The sequence below is a fragment of the Gossypium hirsutum genome, chromosome A11 (genome assembly GCF_007990345.1).
Source record: "Gossypium hirsutum isolate 1008001.06 chromosome A11, Gossypium_hirsutum_v2.1, whole genome shotgun sequence".
Taxonomy (NCBI): domain Eukaryota; kingdom Viridiplantae; phylum Streptophyta; class Magnoliopsida; order Malvales; family Malvaceae; genus Gossypium; species Gossypium hirsutum.
In genome coordinates this window covers 98,511,837-98,532,700 of record NC_053434.1, presented here as the reverse complement: position 1 = coordinate 98,532,700, position 20,864 = coordinate 98,511,837, and the positions used below count along the sequence as shown (strand labels likewise).

General features: G+C 33.9%; 1 protein-coding gene across 1 annotated transcript; it reads left to right on the top strand.

The window, feature by feature from the left end:
- The first annotated feature begins 12,401 nt into the window (after positions 1-12,401).
- LOC107891871 (uncharacterized) lies at positions 12,402-19,213 on the top strand. The gene is made up of 8 exons (XM_016816801.2): positions 12,402-13,445; positions 13,668-14,261; positions 14,637-15,263; positions 15,912-16,078; positions 16,184-16,679; positions 16,925-17,560; positions 18,272-18,438; positions 18,539-19,213. Exons 1-8 carry the CDS (start codon positions 12,641-12,643, stop codon positions 18,974-18,976), a joined length of 3,930 nt encoding a protein of 1,309 aa, XP_016672290.2. The 5' UTR covers positions 12,402-12,640; the 3' UTR covers positions 18,977-19,213.
- Positions 19,214-20,864: the final 1,651 nt, after the last annotated feature.

The window sequence follows — 20,864 nt, the reverse complement described above, 5'->3', positions numbered from 1 at the left end:
ACTCAATATCATCCCAAAAGTCCCAAAGCAAAAAAGCATTACAAGAAGCTACACCTACTTCTCCTACTAAAGTTGTTCGCATACCAAAGAAAGGAAATACTCGAAGAAAGACCAAACCAAAGGCACCTTGTTGGCAACATTTCAGCAAATACTCAACAGAAGATGGGGAGAATAGGGCAAAGTGTAATTATTGCGATGTCACTTACATAATGGAAACTGAGGCTTCTACCACCAATCTAAATAACCATTTGAAAACTTGCTCAAGAAAACCCCGAGGTAATATCTCTGATCTTAAGCAAGTAGAACTTGCATTTACAAAATCTAGCCAAGAAAATGTAGATTTGTCAACTTGGGTGTTTAATCAAGATGATATTAGAAATGCATTGATTAATATGATCATTATGGATGAATTGCCTTTTAAATTTGTGGAAGGGGAGGGTTTTAAGTTCTTTATTTCTATAGCATGCCCAAGGTTTCATCTTCCATCTCGTTGGACAATTAAAAAAGGTTTTCTTGATTTGTTTAATTCCATGAAGAATATATTAAAGTAATCTTTTCAAAAAAAGACAAGTAGAATTTGTTTGACGATAGACACTTGGACGTCATTGCAAATGATATCCTACATGGTTCTAACAGCTCATTGGATAGACGATGAGTGGAAGTTACAAAAGAGAATAAACTTTTGCCCAATTTCTGCTCATAAAAGTGAGAGCATTAGTCAAGCCTTTGAGAAATGTCTTCGGGATTGAGGGATTGAGAAGGTCTTTGCAATTACTGTTGAAAACACATCTTCTAACAATATTGCTGTTGATTATTTGAGAAAGAAGTTGGTTCTTCGAAAAGCTTGTGTTGCGAATGGTAAATATATACATATGAGATGTGCGGCACACATTATTAATCTCATTGTTCAAGAAGGGGTTAAGGATGCTTCTATATCTGTGGACCGAGTTAGAGGAGCTGTGAGATATATTAGAGCATCACCATCAAGGTTATCTAAATTCAACCATCGGGCAGAAAAAGAAATGGTAGGTATTAAGGCTTATTTATGTCTAGATGTGCCTACTAGATGGAATTCAACTTATATGATGTTAAATGTGTCTGGAAAATATGAATGCGTGTTTGAAGCTTATGTTCATGATGATCATAACTTTTTTCTAAACCTTAGTGCTGGATATGAAGTCCCCACATGTGATGATTGGGAAAATGTTCGAAGAGTTAACAAAAGTGCTTTCGCCTTTTCATGAACTTACATTGAAGGTGTCTAGATCATTACATGTCACCTCTAATACTTTTTTTGAAGTATTCACAGATATGCATTGTCTTTTTGATAGGTGGAAACATTGTGGGGATTTAGACATAATTCTATGGCTTCAAAAATGAATGACAAGTACAAGAAGTACTGAGGTGATTCAAAAGTGATGACCTTGCTTATTTATCTAGCAATTATCTTTGACCGACGACGCAAAATTGATTTCCTTGCATTTGGAATCAACTTGCTTTTTCCTACTATTGCAAATGACATTATAAGGATGGTCAATAGAGATTTGCATTATTTGTTTGATGAATATTCTGCAATTATTAAGGGAAATCATCACCATGAACGTTGAAGTTGAAAGTAATTTTCCTACTAGAGCTCCAAGTTTAAGTGAAAATGAAATGGATCAAGCAAAACCGAAGATAGGCTTAGTCATGCAACAATATATGAAGAAAAAAAAAACGTGTTGGCTTGGAAAGTAAATTTGAGTTAGATAGATATTTGGGAGAATATTGTGAAAATAACTGAGATTCATTTGATTTGTTATTATGGTGGAAAGTTAATAGTCCAAGATTCCCAATTGTTGCGCAAATGGCTCGAGATATGTTATCCGTTCCTATCTCAACCATTGCATCCGAAAGTGCTTTTAGCACGAGTGGACGTGTTCTAGATAATTCTAGAAGTTCTTTGACTCATTCTATCGTTGAGGCTTTGGTTTGCACACAAGATTGGCTTCGAAGGTCAAAAGATCCTATCAACTTTGAGGAGTATGTGGAGGGACTTCAAAATATAGATGATGGTAAGGGACTAACTTTAATCCAAAAGGTTAATTTCTTATTTTATTTATTTTTATAAATATTCTCACAATTTAACTAACATTTTTCTCTTTTGATATTTATTAAAATTGTCAAAGTTATCGAAACATGAAGATGGTAACATACTTAACTATAACTCACAAAATTGAATGTTTATTTTTAATTTTTCTAGTAAAGATTTTCATAGTTTAAGAATACATATTTATTTTTGTTTCAGAATTGACGGTACTATCTACAGTGTTCGAAGAAGATGAAGCTTGAAGATAGTTTGATTTTAACTTTTTGGAATAAATATTTTGTTAATCCTTCTGAAAACTTCAACCTTGCATTTGCTTTGATTTGGTCAAAACAATTGGTTAAACTTGGATTTTGTTGTGTACGAAGCTTGAATTTATTTTGTTGAATTCGAGTCTTAGAGCGTCACACCATGACTATCTATATTATACTTTTGGTGTATCATTTTGTTATATCATATTTTGTATAGTAGTGACATGTATCCCTATATCATGCTTTTGGTATATCATTTTGTTACTTCTATATAAGATAGTTCTTGACGCATAATTAATGTAAATATGATTATGCGTGTGGTGTAATAGCTTATGTAGTTGACTCAAATTATGTCCATAATGATCATCTTGGAACGTTATATATAGTTATTTTGCATGCCTAAAATAGTTTTTTACATGTAATTATTCAGTAAATTATATTGTTTATGTAGTTAAATAATATTGTACTTCATTAACTAGTTAAATAATCGGTCCATGTAAACGCAATATTGAGTATAAATAATAGGATTCGTTAACTCAACTTGACTCGACTCGAAATTTTTTGACTCGATTCGACTCGATTTGAAAAAATTTCAAATTGAATTCGGTTGCTAAAATAGGATTCGTCAACTCGACTAACTCAAAATTTTTTGACTCGATTTGACTCGACTCGATTGAATGCTCACCCTAAATTTCGGCAAAGGATACGGGTTAGGAGTGTCACACTTAACTTTGGAAAAGTAACAAAACAGTCACTAACGTTATGAAAAAGTGACAAAATAGTCACTGATTAACAGTTTCCGTTAGTGAGTTAATGGGATCACTGATGTGGCAAGTTAACTAGATGATGTGGCCAGTTAACTTTCCACGTTGGTGAAGCAGCTGATGGGTCTTAGTTTGGGGCGGGTTTAGGGAGAAAATTGAAGCTTTATGTTGGTTTAGGGTAAAAAATCAGTAATTGATTCTGATTAAGAGGATTGGGGAATAAAATCGATTTGGGAAAAAGTTGATTGTGATTTGGCTTGGTTTGGGTTTGAAACTGATTCGGGAATTGATTAAGAAGGTTGGCTTAGGGTTAGAAATTGATTTGATAATTGATTAATAGGGTATATGGTTAGAAAACATTTGGTCTTTTCAGTTTGGGGAGAAAAGAAGATAAAATCAGAAACCTATCAGTGTTTTTGATTCTTAGTGACAATGGTCAATAGAAGAGAAGTTGCCAATGTTGTTACATCCATTGTAACGGGTAAGTATTTGCATTTAGTTTTTAATTTTTTAGATTTAGGGTTATTTCAATTTAAGATTATTTTGGGTTATTTTGATTTTAATTTTCATTTCGATTTAAGGTTATTTCGATTTTGGTTTTATTTGTTATTAATGTGCATGTCAGATTAGAGTTTGGTTATTAAAGTGAATAACAGATAATATGTATGGTATGTCATGTGCATGATATTTATTGTTTGTATCAAATTGATGTTTATTGTTTGTATCTGCCATTGTATGAAGGACATTATCAAACTGATGTTTATTGTTTGAATATGCCATTATTTGTATCCTAGTTGCTATATTGTATGTGGAAATATCAAATTTATTATTTACCTTCTATATTGTATTGGTTATTGTTTGTCATTACCTAACTGTAGGGTTAAAGCGTTTGGTTATTGTCTGCCATGTGTATGACAAAAATGGTTGTGTTTGTATTAAATTATTTTTGTATTGGTTATTGTCTAATAGAACTGGTTAAAGTTAGAGGTGAGCAAAATCCGATTCGATTCGAAAAATTTGATAAAAATTCAAATTTTGAATTAAATAGTTCGAGTTATTTGAGTTAATCAAGTTATTCGGATCAAATCGAATAAAAAATTAAGTTTTTCGGTTTAACTCGAATATGAATTACACAATTCAAGTTATCCAAAAATCCGAATAAGAAAAGGCAAAACTACGTTGTTTTGATAAATGTTTACTTTCTTTAAAAGTTAAAAGTCAAAAGTCAAAATCATTAAGTTAAAAGGTAAAACTATATCGTTTTGATAAATGTTTACCCATTAAGTTAAAAGATAAAATCATTATATTGTTTATGTAGTTAAATAATCTTGTACTTCATTTACTAGTTAAATAATCGGTCCATGTGAACGCAACATTAAGTATAAACAATAGGATTTGTTAACTCAACTCGACTTGACTCGAAATTTTTTGACTCGATTCGATTCGATTAGAAAAAAATTCAAATTAAGTTCAGTTATTAAAATAGAATTCGTCAACTCAACTAGCTCGAAATTTTTTGACTCGATTCAACTCGACTCAATCGAATACTCACCCCTAGTTAAAGTGTTTGCCTATGTTGTCTACCTTTATTGATGAGTAATTTGTTTGGCAGGTTTAATTGATGACAATTTTAATGAGAATGAAAAAGAAATGTCTGGTAGTGATGCATCTGAAAGTGATGTGTCTAATAGGATAAGAGTTAATTTAGATGTTTTAAACATGGATGATAAGAAGTAGGTGAACTGTGTGATAGTGATAATTCTGGGAGGTTAGATAATGCACATGAATCTGACTCAGATGGCCAAAATTGGCCTGAGTTCAACCCAGAGAATGACATGAGTAATCCTAGAATTAAGATTAGAATATTATTTAAGTCTAAAGATAGTCTAAAAGAAGCTGCCAAGCAGTATGGTAAGTTAAATAGTTATTTTATTAAGTTTTCCAAAAATGATCTAAAAAGATTAAAGGCAATCTGTAGTGAAAAATGTTCTTGGTTCATATGAGCCTCTAGACTAAACCCTAATGACCCTATTGACCAGACTTGGCAAATTAGAAGTTCAACCTAACCATAGTTGTTCTAAAGTCTATAAAAATAAGAATGTAACCTCAGCTTGTATAGGTTAACATTATAAATAAAAATTTATTGTTGATCTTGATTATTCTCTAAAATCATTACAATAAGATGTCAAAAGAGATTTATGTTGCATAGTCTCACTAACCAAATGTAGGAGGGCTAAATTTAGGGCATTGAAATTAATTGAAGGAGCTCATAAGGCTCAATATGAGAAGATTTATAAGTATTTGTTGGAGGTTAAGACCCAAAATAACAATCTGTTATCTAGATAACAGGCTGTTTCAAAGGATGTATGTCTTTCTGCAGGCATATAAAGATGGCTATAAGACTGGTTGTAGAAAGATAATAGGTTTAAGTGACTGTTTCTTGAAGGGCTACAATAGTGGCTATTTACTTGCAATTGTTGGGATAGATGCAAATAATGGCATCTATTCTATTACATATGTTGCTGTCGAAAGTGAAAACCAAACATCATGACTTTCGTTATTAGAGTTGCTCGCAATAGACTTGGAAATTGTGAGCTCATACCAGATATCTTTCATGTCGACAAACAAAAGCTAAAATTCCATTTATTTATTTTGTGTTGTTTCTATTTAAGGGTTTAAGGTTTGTTAATGAATTAAATTGTATTTTTTTTCTAATTGTAGGGACTTTTAGAAGCAATATGTATGTTGTTTCCAAATGCAGAAACAAGACACTGTGTTAGACACCTACATGTCAATTTCAAGAAGGCTGGTTTTCGAACAACAGAATTGAAAGATTTGCTTTGGTAAGCTGCTGGAGCAAGCACTACAAGGGATTTTGATGATGCCATAGATGAACTGAAGAAAATCAATCAACATGCTTATGATTGGTTGAAGGAAAATAACCCTACTCACTGGTCAATGTCACACTTCTTAATTAGGAGCCATTTTGACATGTTGGTGAATAATCTTTCTGAATCCTTTAACAAGGTAAACCCCTATGGTTTATGTTTCTTACTAATCATTAGCAGTTCACTAATCCTTTATGTTGTATACTGGTAGATGATACTAGAAGCAAGACAGAAACCTATTCTAACCATGATAGAAACAGTAAGGACCAATATTATGTTGTTGATTGTCAAGAAGAAAGAAGAAGCTGAAAAATGGAAAGGAATGTTGTGTCCAAAGATCAGGAAAAAGCTAAATGTCAATATCAAAGATTCATTGAGGTAAAGTTACCCTCTTTAATCTTTATGATGCCTTTATTCTAACTTTCGTTGCTAGTCATATTTTGTTCTAGTGCGTGTTTTTTAATATGCATGCAGTTTTTTTAATCTGTCTATGTATAATTGTTGGTGGGGTTAGTTACATGCTGTTGACTATTTTTTAATATGCATGCAGTGTTTTTTAATTTGTCTATGTATGATTGTTGGTAGGGATGATCATATACTGTTGACTATTTTTTAATATGCATGCAATGACTATTTTTTAGGTGTGTGTGTGTATGATTGTTGGTGGGGTTAGTTACATGCTGTTGACTATTTTTTAATATGCATGCAGTGTTTTTTAATTTGTCTATGTATGATTGTTGGTAGGGATGATCATATACTGTTGACTATTTTTTAATATGCATGCAATGACTATTTTTTAGGTGTGTGTGTGTATGATTGTTGGTGGGGATGGTCACATGCTGTTGACTATTTTTTAATATGCATGCAGTGACTATTTTTTAATAATATGCAAGTAGTGATTGTTTTTTAGGTATGTATGTGTGTATGATTGTTGGTGGGGCTGCTTATAATGTTGTTTTAGTGATTGTTTTTTAACCAAGCATGGTGACTGTTTTTTAGGTGTGTTCCATCACATGTTGGTAAGGACAAGTATCAGGTTGAATGTAGTCTAAGCAGCCAGCATGTGGTGGGCCTAGTTGAGAATTCCTACTCCTGCAGGAATTGGGATCTCACTGGTATCTCTTGCATACACGCATTGGCTGTCACTCATCTAAAAGATAAGTTCTCTGAGACCTATGTACAAACCTGGTACACCAAGCAAACCCAGCTTGACATTTACTCCAACTTTATAAGGCTAGTAAAGGGTCCTAAACAATGGGTGTCTTTGTCAAACATGCTACCAATACTGCTTCCTACTCTAAGAAGGCGATCTGGTAGACCTACTAAGATGAGAAGAAAATAACCTGATGAACCACAAACAACAAAAAGGTTGAGCAAGAGAGGGGTGGACATGAGGTGCAGTAAATGCAAAAAAAAAAATAGGCCACAATAAGAGGAGTTGCAAAGGTGAAGTTGGTAAAAACATTCCAGTAAGTCATCTACCTTAAGTTATATTACTTCTATTTATGAATTTGTTTGACGGATTTTACTTGTTGCTGTAGGTCAAAAGACACAAAGATGGTGTTCACAACCAAGTGGTTGCCTCTACTCAGCAACAGGCTACCCTAAATCAACAAGAGAGTGCCCCAACTTAACAGGCTGCCCCAACTCAGTTACAAATTGCCCCACTTATCAACAACCTGTCCCCACTCACCAAAAAGATGTTGCCCCAAGAGAAAAGCTCTCATTCAAGAGGAAACCAACCACTATTAGATGGATACCTCCTACTCAAAAGTCATCTATGACAGACCAATGATGACATTATGAACAAACCTTATTTTGTTAACTTTTTGAAATTGTATAAATTTATCTGTTACTGATTTATTAACTTAGACAAATTAATTTTTTTTTAAATTTGCCTATGATTGCTAATATTGATAAACTTAGACATAGTTATTGATTTTTTTTTGTTAATTTCGCTACAATTCACACCTGTTCAATTGTGTTGAATTGTAGGAAAATTTGGCAATAATTTTCCCTTCCTTCCTTTTGTAAACAGTTTGACGTTTGGCCTTAATATATGAGCATTGATCCATGCAATTTTTATTATCTTTTCTAACATGAGTATTGAGAAAACAAATGTGTAAGAATTGAGAAATACAAATGTTTCTCCTTTTTTCTTTTCATCTGTGTTATCTCTTCTAACATATGAGCATTGAGAAATATAAATGAAATGAAGATTAAACATTCTTTCAAGTCTTTCAACTTTGAAATGAAATCAAATATTACAAAATAACTTTCTAATCATATATTCTCTCGTTACAATTTGTAAGCAACAACAATATGACAAAACAATTTGTAAGCAACAACCACATATTCTCCTATTTCAAGTCTATCAACTTTGAAGTTTGTAAGCAACAACATAAGCTGGTTAGCAATGTATACCATCAACCATGTGTAACAACATAAGCAACAATATACCAGTAACAATATTACAAAACATAAGCTAGTTTTCATTGCTAACAACAACAACATAAGTTGATTTAGGGTTTAAAAAGTAGCAACACAGTTACAAATACAAGCACCAAAAACCATGTTTTTCTCTCCCTCCTCCTTGCATCCTCCAATGTCCTCACTTTTTTCAAAAGACCTAACAACACAATTTGTGAACGGGGCGTTAATGGTGGATCAAACTAGGTGAAAAAGCTACATGGTTTTCAAAACCCATTGTCAAATTTCTTACACCCAAAAAACCATCTACCTGGGTTGTCATTGGACCAAGACATGTTTAATTTGGCTAGGTTTCTACAATAGCACATCGAAATCACTTCAGCCATTTTCATTTTTCCTCTTCTCCTTCTTCTTATTCTTTCTTTTTCTTTTTCTTTAACCTTAAATTGGTGCTGGTAGGGCTGTTAAATTGTTGGCAATTGGCCAGTTGGAGGGTTTTTTGACACCAAGCATGGTGTTATTTGCCATGTCACTTTGCTGTGACAGAAAACAACAAAAAGGACAGTTTTGTCACTTTTCCAAATTTAAGTGACTAAAATAAAACCTAGGTGACTATTTTGGTAGCTACCCAAAAATTGAGTAACTATTGGTGTAATTTACCCTTAGATTAATGGGTTTGAAATTTAGTGAGTAATGGTTTGAGTTTAATTAGGCTGGGTTCAATGGGTATTATATTTGTTATATATCATAAACAAATAAATATATTTTAAAAGATTTAAAAATAATATAATATAAATTGATTTTTTCAATCGGTTTGATTCATAAAAAAAAATTGAAAATCGACCTATCAAATCGACAAAATCGAATTTCAAACTGAAAAGGTCACAAAAACGACTAAATCAAAATAAAAAAAATTGATTGTGTCAGTTTTTCCTATTAAAACCAATTTATGCTCAACCCTATGTAACTATGGCCCACACTCAAATAACATTTGCTTACTAATAGTAAACGAATGAGGAAAGGGCTTGCCCACGACAGTTTGTGGTCAGCTTGTGGCTATGGTTTAGAGAATACATTCCATGTGCTTCGTGTTTGCTGTCTTATTAAGGAGGTTTGGTTTCGTTTCTTCCCACCCGTATACTTCATTCTTTTTTCTTGTTCGATTTAATTCCTTGGATTACTACTAATCCATAGAACTCTTTTTCTCTGGACTTCATGGATGTTAGTTGGGTGACTTTATTTGGCATCATCATATGGTGATTATGGAAGTAGAGGAATTTGATGATATTCCATGGTGTGGAATGGAACATAGCTCGTGCTAGACCGAGAATGTTAAAGTGCCTGACAAGAGAATCCCGCTATCTAAAAATATTCTGAGAGATAGGCACTGGGCTCCACCTCCCGAGGATTGGATCAAGCTCAATACAGATGGTGGCATGGTGCTTTAAAGACATGGATTGGTCTTGCTTCAACGGGAGCTATTGTATGTAATTGTAGAGGCGAATGGATGTTAAGATATTGCAGAAGCCTTGGGTAGTGTAATTAGGGGTGTGCATAATTCGGGTAAAACCGAAAAAATTTGGTTAACCGACCGAATTCGGTTAATCGGTCAGTTAACCGAATTTTTTCGGTCGGGGGTCGGTTAATTTTTTTATGATTTTTCGGTTAACGGTTAATTCGGTTCGAAACCGGTCGGTTAACCGAAAATTTTTGGTTAACCGAAAAAATTAATAAATAAAATTATCCAACCCAACCCAAACTCAATTACCCAACCCAATAAAACTAAAACTAAAGTTTACCCAATTACCCAATCCAATAAAACTAAAACTAAAAGACAACCCAATTTACTAAAGTCTAAAACCCAATTTACTTTAATAATTTATAAATTTTTTAAATTTTAAAAATAAAAAATAAAAAAAATTCGGGTATTTTTCGGTAATTCGGTTAATTCGGTTAATTCGGGTAATTCGGGTAATTCGGGTAATTTTTAACCAAAAATAAAAAATACGTAATTTTCGGTTAATTCGGTTAACCGACCTTATTAACCGAAAAAATTTCGGTTCGGTTAAATTTTTTTTAAAAAAAATCGGTTCGGTTAACGGTTAAAATTTTTGGAAGGTCGGTTAATTCGGTTATAGTAATTTCGGGTCGGTTAACCGGTCGGTTAACCGAATAACACCCCTAAGTGTAATGTCCTTGATGTGGGAGATTTGGGGGGGGGAGGGGGAGGTCGAAAATGTATTAGTTGAATGTGATAACTTAAAAGAGACCTCGGTTATATTGAGCTGTAGTTCAAATCTTGTGTATCAGCTTTGGTGTGACAAATATGCAAATTGGGGAAACAACATTGGATGGTAGTGATAGAAAACTTGTGGTGCAAGAAACAAAATAAAGTGAAATAAGAAATGATACTTGAGGTATGAGTTACTTTCCTTAAAGCTTTATTTTACCTTTAGGATACAACAAGTCATAAAATAACAAAAGAAAAATAATGAAAATAGCGTAATTTGAGTTTTTGTATAGACACCGAACGATTGTCCATAAAAAAATGTATCCCTTGGTACATATATTTTGGCGTAAGGTACATTTTTTAAGGGTAAATTACTCACATGATCACCTAACTTTTTAAGCGTTTTCATTTTAGCCACCGCTATTAAAATAATCTTCCACTTTAGTCACTTAACTGTTAAGTCATTAACGACGTCTGACGTACCATGGCACCTCATTGCCACATTTATTTTTTTCCACGTCAACAGTCTAGGTAATTTGCAACCCTTTATTCATGTCATTTATCTCATTTCTTTCTCGTATTCTTCTTCTTCAACACATTGGGTTAAATGATCATAAACACTTACTCGCTTCTTTTTCCGGTTCCAGTTCTTCAATTTATATTTAACTTTCCACCTCAACAAACCAACTCACATAACAACTGGAAACTTTGCAAATTAGATAAGAAGAAGCAACATGCTGAACACTAGAATTCTATTGCCGTTATAATTTCAAATTTTACAACTTGGGAAGTTCTCAGTTTATTCCCTTTCATTTCATTACCCAAAAGTACCAATATTTACCATTCCCAGAAAAATTCTCAGATTTTCCCCACAAAAATCAGCTAACAAAGTTCATAACCTCAACATTCCCACATAATTTCCCATATTTTCCCCTTCATTTCATTACCCAAAAGCATAACACCAACACAAACATACAATCCACAATAGCACAGCGGGATTTCAGTAGGTTAATCCATTACTACTGTTGAACTTCAATTCTCTACCCGTTTTCTCCCCAGGCTGAGACAAACCATAAAAAAGATGAGAAAGTAACTCTCAATTCTAGGGTTTCACCTTAAGGTAAAGAAAGTAAAATAAAAGGGGTTTGCAATATTTCTTTTAAAATTACTTGGGCTATTAACGTGGAAAAGAAATATATGTGGAAATGAGGTGGCCTGCTACGTTAATGATTTGATGAATGGGCGATTAAAGTGAAAAATTATCTTAACGGTCATGATTAAAATGAAATGAAAACGATTGAAAAGTTGGACGATCATTTAAGAATTTACCCATTTTTCCATAAAAATTTTGTTTATTGGATGGACATGACTTTGGCCTTGAAATCTTTGATCACGTTCTTAGGGGAGTTTAGGATTTTGTTGTGCAAGATTCATAATTAGTTTGTTTGTTCCTTTCTCTACCAAAAATGAGAGTACAGAAGAGAAGGTGTTCTGATTATTCTGTGAAAATTTAGAGCTTCGATGTGCTCATTGTATTGAAACAAATAAAAATGGAACATTAAAAAGGAGTATTTTTAAATCTCAAACAACCAAACTACGTGAAAGAATTGTTTCAACTGTGAAATAATGTGGTCAAAATTTCATTGATGAACAGTTACGCGCGGCCTTCCAACCATAAAATGATATTTTTATAACCCATGGAATGGAAAACATTTGCACAATTGTTTACAGCTCCGTACGAGAAAAACTAAAATGGGATCAAATTGACCAGTGTCTAATCTTGCATGGTAATGATGATGAGGCCGAGTGGAAACTGGTCTCCACATAATAGAAAACTATAAACAAAGACCCAAATGAAAAAGTAAACTTGCTTTCGCTGCCATCAGTTTTTAAGTTTAGCTTTCACTGTTTGGACGACCTTTCAGCTTCCTTATTTTCTTTACCCTTTTTCCTTTTCTGGGAATCATCTCTGTTTTCAAGGGAAAAAACAAATGAATAATATTGATGATATCTCAGCTGATTTGTTTCTGTTAGAATCCCAATGGAAAGGCCTAGTAAACACCCTCGAAAAGCTCCAGTGTGAGGGAGGTTCTTCTTCAGTTTCTTTACTTGCTCTTCAATGCCGAAAGATCCAGGAACTTTCCAGCTCAATCCAAACTGGAATCCGAACCCGTTTCGATGTGCTTCGGTACAAAGAAATTGAGATAGAGAATAGACTCAAAGATCTTGAATTGAGAGAAAATGAATTGGGTAAGCGTTCAAAGTTTAAACTTGACGAGGTGTTGATCGGAGAAGGTTCTCCTTTACTGGGTTTGAAGTTTATTGTCAGTGATGATGGGGAAAGGCTGTTGATGTTCTTGAATGCGCATGAGAATGAACACGAAAAGCTTGCCGATGAGGTTTATAATGTACTTAAAATGTCTAATAATCCTGGAAAACTGGTTTGGCAGGCTGTTAAAAGGGTTTTCATGGAGCAAAGAAATGTTGGGGTTGATACAAATGTGGAAAGAAGAAGTTGTCTGGTTTTGTTGGAGGCATTGATGAGAGCTAGGCCCGGGATTAAAAAAGGAGTTAAAAAACAAGCAATTTTTGCGGCAAAAGCATGGAAGATAAAGAAGGGGATGCAGGGCGAGGATGATATGGAGATTTTATTGTTTTTGATGCTTGTGGGTGCTTTTGGATTGCTTGGTCAATTTAAATCCAATGAAATTAGGGGTCTTTTTAAGAGGGTTGCACAGCATAAGCAAGCTTCCTTGTTGGGTCATAGTCTTGGACTTTTTGAGAAGGCTGCCCCTGGTAATCTCTCTTTACTTTGTCATGTCATGTAAAATTATGTTTGATCAGCAACTTGCCTAGTTGATATTCTTATGTCTCCAAAAGAAAAAGAAAAACATTTAATGATCATGGGGTTTCCTGAGTCAATTGAGATACGTTAATCATATTGTTCCTTTTGGTGGTAAAACTTCCACTTACCTTCTTTTTCTGTGCTCCCAATTTTTTGTGATTTTGTCTGTTCAGATAGCTGCATCCTCCATTCCCAAGTAAAGATGGAGCAATTGGGTGAGGTTTCAAATGTGATGTCTGAGGCAATAGATGATACAAAGATCAATTCTTCTTCTCCATCTTCTGCTGATTTAAGATTTATTGCAAGTACAGATGCTGATAGGTTGTTGATGTTTTTAACTGAGCATGAGAATGATGACAGGATTGGTGATGACGTTTACAATGCTCTGAAAACGTCAGGGAAGCCAGCAAAATTGGTTTTGAATGTAGTTAAAGCTGGAATCTCAGAGAGGGCAAATATAGGAGTTCAAAGAGGGGTGGTCAAGAACAGTTGTGTAATTCTGTTGGAGCAGTTGATGAGATTGAGGCCAGTGATTAGTCAGAAATTGAGGAAAAAAGCTCTGGGAGTAGCGCAACAATGGAAAGGAAATATAAAAAATAATGGCATTTATGATAAAGAGATTTTGGTCTTTCTGATGCTTGTGGGTGCTTATGGATTGACTAGTGAATTTAATATCAAAGAAATAGAGAGTCTGTTTAAGAGTGTTTCTCAGCATAAACAGGCTCCTATATTGAGTCCTATCCTTGGTTCCGTTGACCAAACCTTTGGTAAGTGTCTTTTCATTGCTACCATGCAGAGTTGTATCATTGGTTTTGTTGGTGAAATCCCTACAGAAAACATTTTCATTTTACACACTTTGAATTTTATGATCTTTTTGCCTGTTCATTAGCAAATTTGTTTCTTTTACTACTTAGATTTTGTTAAACAATCAGGATTTTCATTTTAGGTTTAATAGTTCTTCATCCTAGTTCTTGATTTAATCAATCAGTGATTGTAATTTGTACATGTTTTTAAATAAATGGAAAGGTACACATGTACTTATAGTTTGTGAAATTTATGGATTGTTGTTTTTAATTCTTGTGATTCTACATTCTGTTACAAGTGTGTCATTATGCTCACAAGTTGATATTCTAACAATTCAGTGAGAGATATCTATCATTCTCAAGTGAAGATTGAGCAATCTGAAGCAGACAATTTTCAATTGGATAGCTCCATTCCTTCTGAACCAAAGTTTGAGCAGCATATTGATTCTTCATCTACTAGGTCTTGGCCTGAGCTAAAGTTTCTTATTATCAATATGAATGCAAGAGGTTTAACACTATTTCTGTCTGAGCGTGTGGAAGATCATAATCTAATGCGAGGCGAAATTTCCAACGCACTTCTATTGGCCTCGGATCCTGCAAAATTAGTATTGGAAGCATCATCATTTTTTTATCGTTCAAAGTCAGGGGATGGGTTTAAGGGAATAGCCTTATCCAATGCAAGAAAGAGTTGTATTCTTTTGTTGGAGCAGTTAGTGACATGTTCAGTCCAGATTGAACCCCAAGTGAATGAAGAAGCTTTTAAGCTAGGGGTTGAGTGGAAAGAAAGAATGGATGAGAAGTACCCACAAGGTGTGATGGCATATGGTTTCTTGCAGTTTATAATCACATACCAGTTGAAGTCTTCTTATAACGTTGATGAACTCCTTTGTCTTTTGGTAACTGGAAGTGAATATAGACAGTCTCCTGATCTGTGTCTGGCTCTTGGTTTGGCTGATAAGACATCGAGTGAGTTTACTCTCTATCCTGATCTTTCTTAGGATATTGTTCTAGATGCTATATATACTAAGTAGCTTCTTGATATTGTTACTTCTTTTAGCTGTTTTCTTTAGTTTGTTGTTTTCTTATCTGCAGAGCTTATATTGATGCCTTGAGTTGATGCATTGTGCATTGACTAGAACATGGACGTAAGATGTGTACAGCTATTTTACATCTTTTGACTAATTTCAATTCTTGGAAACATAATATCTTTACTGCTTTCATGCTACAGTGGTTGACTGGTTGCAGTATGATTCTGAATGGTCAATAAATGGGATTGGCAGATCAGTATGTTTATATATTTAGTTGTTCATAGTTCTTCAAACCTGTGTTTTATTTTCGCTGTTCATTTTAAAATTCGAAACTGAAGAAGCTATTATGGGAAGCTAAAGCATCACCGGGATTAGAACCAAGCTCCACAAAAGTCAATTTTTGATAAGTATTACATGCTGTTGTCTAGTTGCCATCTTTCTCATTCTTTTGCATTGGAAGTTTTTCCTATTTATAAACTATAAAGCTATTAGCGAGTGGACACTGTACTTTTTCTTTCAGTAATAGTTTTCTAGTCTCCTTAATGGCATTCTGATTAGAACTGCACTATTCGGTTACATTTGACAGTCCTTATCGAGACCCTCATAAATAAGAACCTACGGCTTGAGGCTATTGCATATGTTTGTGCTTTTGATCTTGCTGACAAGTTCCCTCCTGCACACCTTCTGAATGCCCACTTGAAGTATTCGAAGATGAGAAAATACCGGAAGGGCAAAAAATCAAATATGAAACTGGTAACCTTTGCACTTTTTGTGTCTTTGTATTCTCAATGGTTAAGCTATTGTCCAGCTGGTGTCCTACATTATATCTTTATGACTTTTAACTGAACATGCTGGCAGAATGAGACCATAGACCAAGAAATTGCGATTATGAGAAGAGTCATTAGATGCATTGCAGATCACAAGCTTGAATCTCTATACCCTCCTCAGGATCTTGAAAACTATATCCTGCATCTGGAAAGGCAGAAAGAACTGGGGAATGATACAGCACAAAGAGAAAAGCAGAAAGCAGAGAAGAAAAAGGATTTGCCAATCCCTTTAACCAAAGCTAAAATGCAGCAGGACGGTGAACTTAATCGGCCCTGCATCAATATGTCAGCTGAGGCTGCACCAAGCCTTTTTGCTAGTGCTGGTGGCAATCTCCACTTAAAACCGTCACCGCTTGAGCAACCACTTAGCCCGATTGCTGATCAATCTGTGCCTTGTAGTTTGTGGGGCTCGGCTGCTTTTTGTGGAGACACAAGCTCATTTAATTGGCAACATGGGTGTGAAATCGGTGATCCCTGGAGCTTGGAGCATTTCACTTCAACTAGAGCAGTCGACAAGGCTGCCCCTGGTAAAATCTCTTTTTCTTTTCTTTTTTTTTGCTATTTTTGCTTTTAATTCTTTTTTACCAAACAATATCATAATTCTTGGTTTAGATCCTTTTATTCTTTTATAATTAAATAATTTTGATAGCATGAAAGGTCCTGCACACGCTTAGAGTTTAGCAAGTATCTTTTTTGGTTTTCTATTCTTTTACTCTAAATTTTCACTTACGAGTTCGATATATGCTAATTAGTTGATTCTCGAACCATACAGAAAGCAGTATCCATCACGCTCAAGTAAAGATTGACCAATGTCAATCAGACAATTTTCATTCAGATGGCTTTGTTCCTTCTGAAGCAAACTTTAAGCATTATACCACTTGTTCATCTACTAGTTATGGGGTTGACCTACAATCTTATAGCACCAGTATGGATGCAATGGGTTTAATATTGTTTCTATGCAAGCATGTGGAAGATCACAATTTTATGCGCTGTGAAATTTCTGACGCTCTTCAATTGGCCCCGGATCCTGCAAGACTTGTTTTGGATGCAATATCAATCTTTAATAAACCAGAGTCATTGAATACTCATGAAAAGAAGTGGAATGGGTTTAATTCTGGAAACTTATGCCATGTGAGAAAAAGTTGCATTCTTTTGTTGGAGCAGTTAAGGACATTTCCATTCCAGATTGATCCCCATGTAAACGAAGAAGTTTTGAAGCTGGCTTTCAATTGGAAAGAAAGAGCACTGAAAGGTGTGGTTGCCTATTGTTTCTTGCAGCTGATAGTCACCTACTCTTTGATCTCTGGTTATGAAGCGGATGAGCTTTTTGGTCTTTTGGTAATTGCAAGCGAGTATCATCAGTGTCCTGCTTTGTGCCTGGCTCTTGGTTTGACAGATAAGATCCATGGTTAGTCTACTTTTTCTAGTTTATCCTTTCCCTTGTTTTAGTTGATTCTTTTAGCTGTTAGATGAAGTTATCCTTGTCTTCTCTGCTTAGCTCTCACATATTGCTAGCGTATAACGACAGCTTCTGATGATGAGGCAGAGTACAGGACTGTCCTCTAGAATGGGTTATTTCTATTGAATCTAAGATGCTACTGGAGTTCTTTGGTTGCATCCTGTACTTAATTGGCACATGAAAGGAATCAAAGGGGGTCCTTATTGGTAAATTATTAGCTTGTTATTTTTCAGAATCATCTAGATTTTGCTTTCTTTCATGCATTCAATGTCAGATTGAAACATATGAAGGTCAAATAATTGAGCTGAAGGTAAGAACAAATTGAGAAAATATATTATGTTCTGGTAAAGAGCATTCAAATTTGACAGAACTCCTTAGAAGGCGTCAAGAAAATATGCCGTATAAGAAATTTCTAGTAAGGAGCATTTACCTTAAAATTTTTGATTGGTTCGTAAAGGGTATGTTTCTTTATATGTAGTGAGTTTTTGATAACTACCAATCTTGTTGTCTCTTTGTCATATCATTCGGTCATTTGCTTGGAAATATTATGATATCTATGAATCAGAAAACTAACCTATGAAGTTCGGTGGTGATTTTTTATGAGCATAAAACCTGACGGTAGTCTAATGCCACCTGCAAAATCTACTTTAAATTTGACAGTTTTGATCGAAACACTTGTAAAGAAAAACCTACGGCTCGAGGCTATTGGATACATATGTGCATTAGATCTTGTTGACAAGTTCCCACCTGCACAGATTCTGAAAGCTCACTTGGAATATTTGATGCAGAGTGTGCATCAAGAGGCCCAAAAATCACATTGGAAACCGGTAAGTTTTCCTTATTTCTTTATATTCATGCGTGCTCAAAGATTTGCTGGCTAATGAACTATCATCCTGTGTCCCTGTTTTTATTTGAATGGTCTCACAGCGTCAAATTAGAGATAAAAAAAAAGGTGCGGTGGGAAAAGTGATCGGATGCATTGCTGATCACAAGCTCGAAAAACTATTCCCGCGGAAAAAACTGGAAAACTACATTAGGCACTTGGAAAAGCAGAACGCGGATGCAAATGTTGCTGCACGAAAGGAGAAGCAGAAAACAGGCCGGAAGAAAACACCGAAAGCCCCATCTGCAAATACGAAACCACAACATGAGTCTGGAACTAAGCTACCCTCCCCGACCATCACTTCTACTACTGGTTCCACTACTAAACTGTCACCTCTGCAGCTACTCGAAACCTTCTTTGCAGATCAAGCTGTATCGCATGGGTTACGGGACTCTGCTACTTTCTCCGCAACCTCAAACCTATTAAGTGATAATCAGCAAACAGATGTGGCCGCCATTAACGATGATGGGAACTCTGACTAGGATTGAAATGAGCAAAACTCAATGAATATTTTGCACTGTGAGCTTGCTGTTGGGCTTTGGTCAATGTTTGATTTGTATGGGAGATCATGGAACCTTGCTTGACAGTTATATTACAAATGTTTGATGTGGGTTTGTTTACATTTTTCCTTTCAAAAAGTTATATAAATAATTAACGAATTCATATAACTATTAATTATTCTATTTTATGATAAAGAGTATATGATTGGGATCTTGAAATTGATTTTTTTTTTGCCAGAGAAATTGAAAATTGATTATGAAAATTTAACATTTTTTATTACTAAATTATAAATATTTAATTTGTATTTCGAAATGTATATTTTTATGTAACTTTAGATTAACTACAGAATATAATTCTATTACATGGTAAGAGCACATTTCGAAAATTGAAATTAATTGTTTCACAAATTTACTAACATTGATATATTATTTCAAAAGTTTGGATAAAATTTCTCAAGAAAATTTGGTAAGGTGTAAAGTACTTGGATAGAAGTGTAATTTTATTGTAATATCAAAAATAATTTGTATTTCCCTAAACGTATTTGACATATAGTGTAATTATATTTTAATTTATTATTTATTTTAGTAGTATAAATTGTAATTATATAATTACATAATTAAAAAATAATTATTATAAAAAGTATCAATACAATAAAAGAAATTTCTAAACGACTAACACAAATTAAAATCAAATGATCATAAGTAATATATTATCCAAGAAAATAGTCAATAATAAGGTTAATAATAAAAATAAAAATAAAAATAAATATCATATGTAATTTTTCTAATTTCTTAAACATTCCATATTTGTTGGGTTATTCCTCTTTAACATTTTAACATATTCTCATCATTTCCTTCTTCCATTTGCTCTTCACATTATGGTTTACCCAATTCTACCTACGAATAAAGTTATGGCATATGCACCATACTTGATAAGTGTTAAAAGTAACATGTTTTAATCTCATTCTTAATGCAATTTTGGGTGATTATTCAATGTTAATGGTGAATTTTATGCTTCTAATACTTTAAATTCACGTTTTTATACTTAGAAGAACATTTGGGAGAGAAAGGAGTGAAAATCGGAGTAAGCTACAGCAGCCACATGGGTTGACCCATTCCATATGTTCTGGCTACATGACTGTGTGGGTCACACGATCATGTGGTAGGTCGTGTCAATTTCGTGAATTTGCACTCTAAATTGTGGGAAATCATATTTTTTAGGTCTTTCATGCATTCTAAGATGTATATATGACAAAAATAAGAAGATAGGAGTGAGCCATCATATAATATTTAAGAAAACAACTCGAAAAAAACCATTAAAGCCAACTTTGAAGCAGATTTCCGTCAAGATTGAGGATTTGCAGTTGATTTCTTAGGAGATTACAATGAGTTTCTTTATTTCTTTCGTTTATACTGTGTTTTGGATGTTTTTATTTTCAAGCATGAACTAATTTTCTAAACACCTAGGGAGATGAACCCTATGATGGATTTTGTTATTTGATTTTTATTTTATGGAATAAATACTTAGATCTTGTTCTCAATTATGTGTGTTTAATTCTTGGTTTGATTTTTCTAGATTATTGATAGATGTTTATGTGATTAAACTAGAGGAGGAATAGGCCTTGTTTAAGAGTAGATTTTGTGTAATTGAGTGGAATTGCATGCAATTCTAAAAATAGAATGACATAAATCTATTGGATTAGAGTCAAATCTAATAGGGAAATCCATAAATTAAGTTAATTCGAAAATAGGAATCTTTAACTAAAAAGAAATTTCAATTAATCAACCTAGAGTTAGTTGCTCTTAGGCTTAGTTTAGTAATACTTCTCAAAAGTGTTTTGGGAGAAAAAATACTTTGGGGAGAAACTAA

What these genes read in the sequence shown, in the direction of transcription:
- LOC107891871 (XM_016816801.2), top strand. Translation starts at nt 12,641, where the DNA reads ATGAATAATATTGATGATATCTCAGCTGATTTGTTTCTGTTAGAATCC. An exon ending in TTTTGAGAAGGCTGCCCCTG is followed by an intron (nt 13,446 to 13,667) that starts GTAATCTCTCTT and finishes TTGTCTGTTCAG; the next exon opens with ATAGCTGCATCCTCCATTCC. An exon ending in AAAAATCACATTGGAAACCG is followed by an intron (nt 18,439 to 18,538) that starts GTAAGTTTTCCT and finishes ATGGTCTCACAG; the next exon opens with CGTCAAATTAGAGATAAAAA.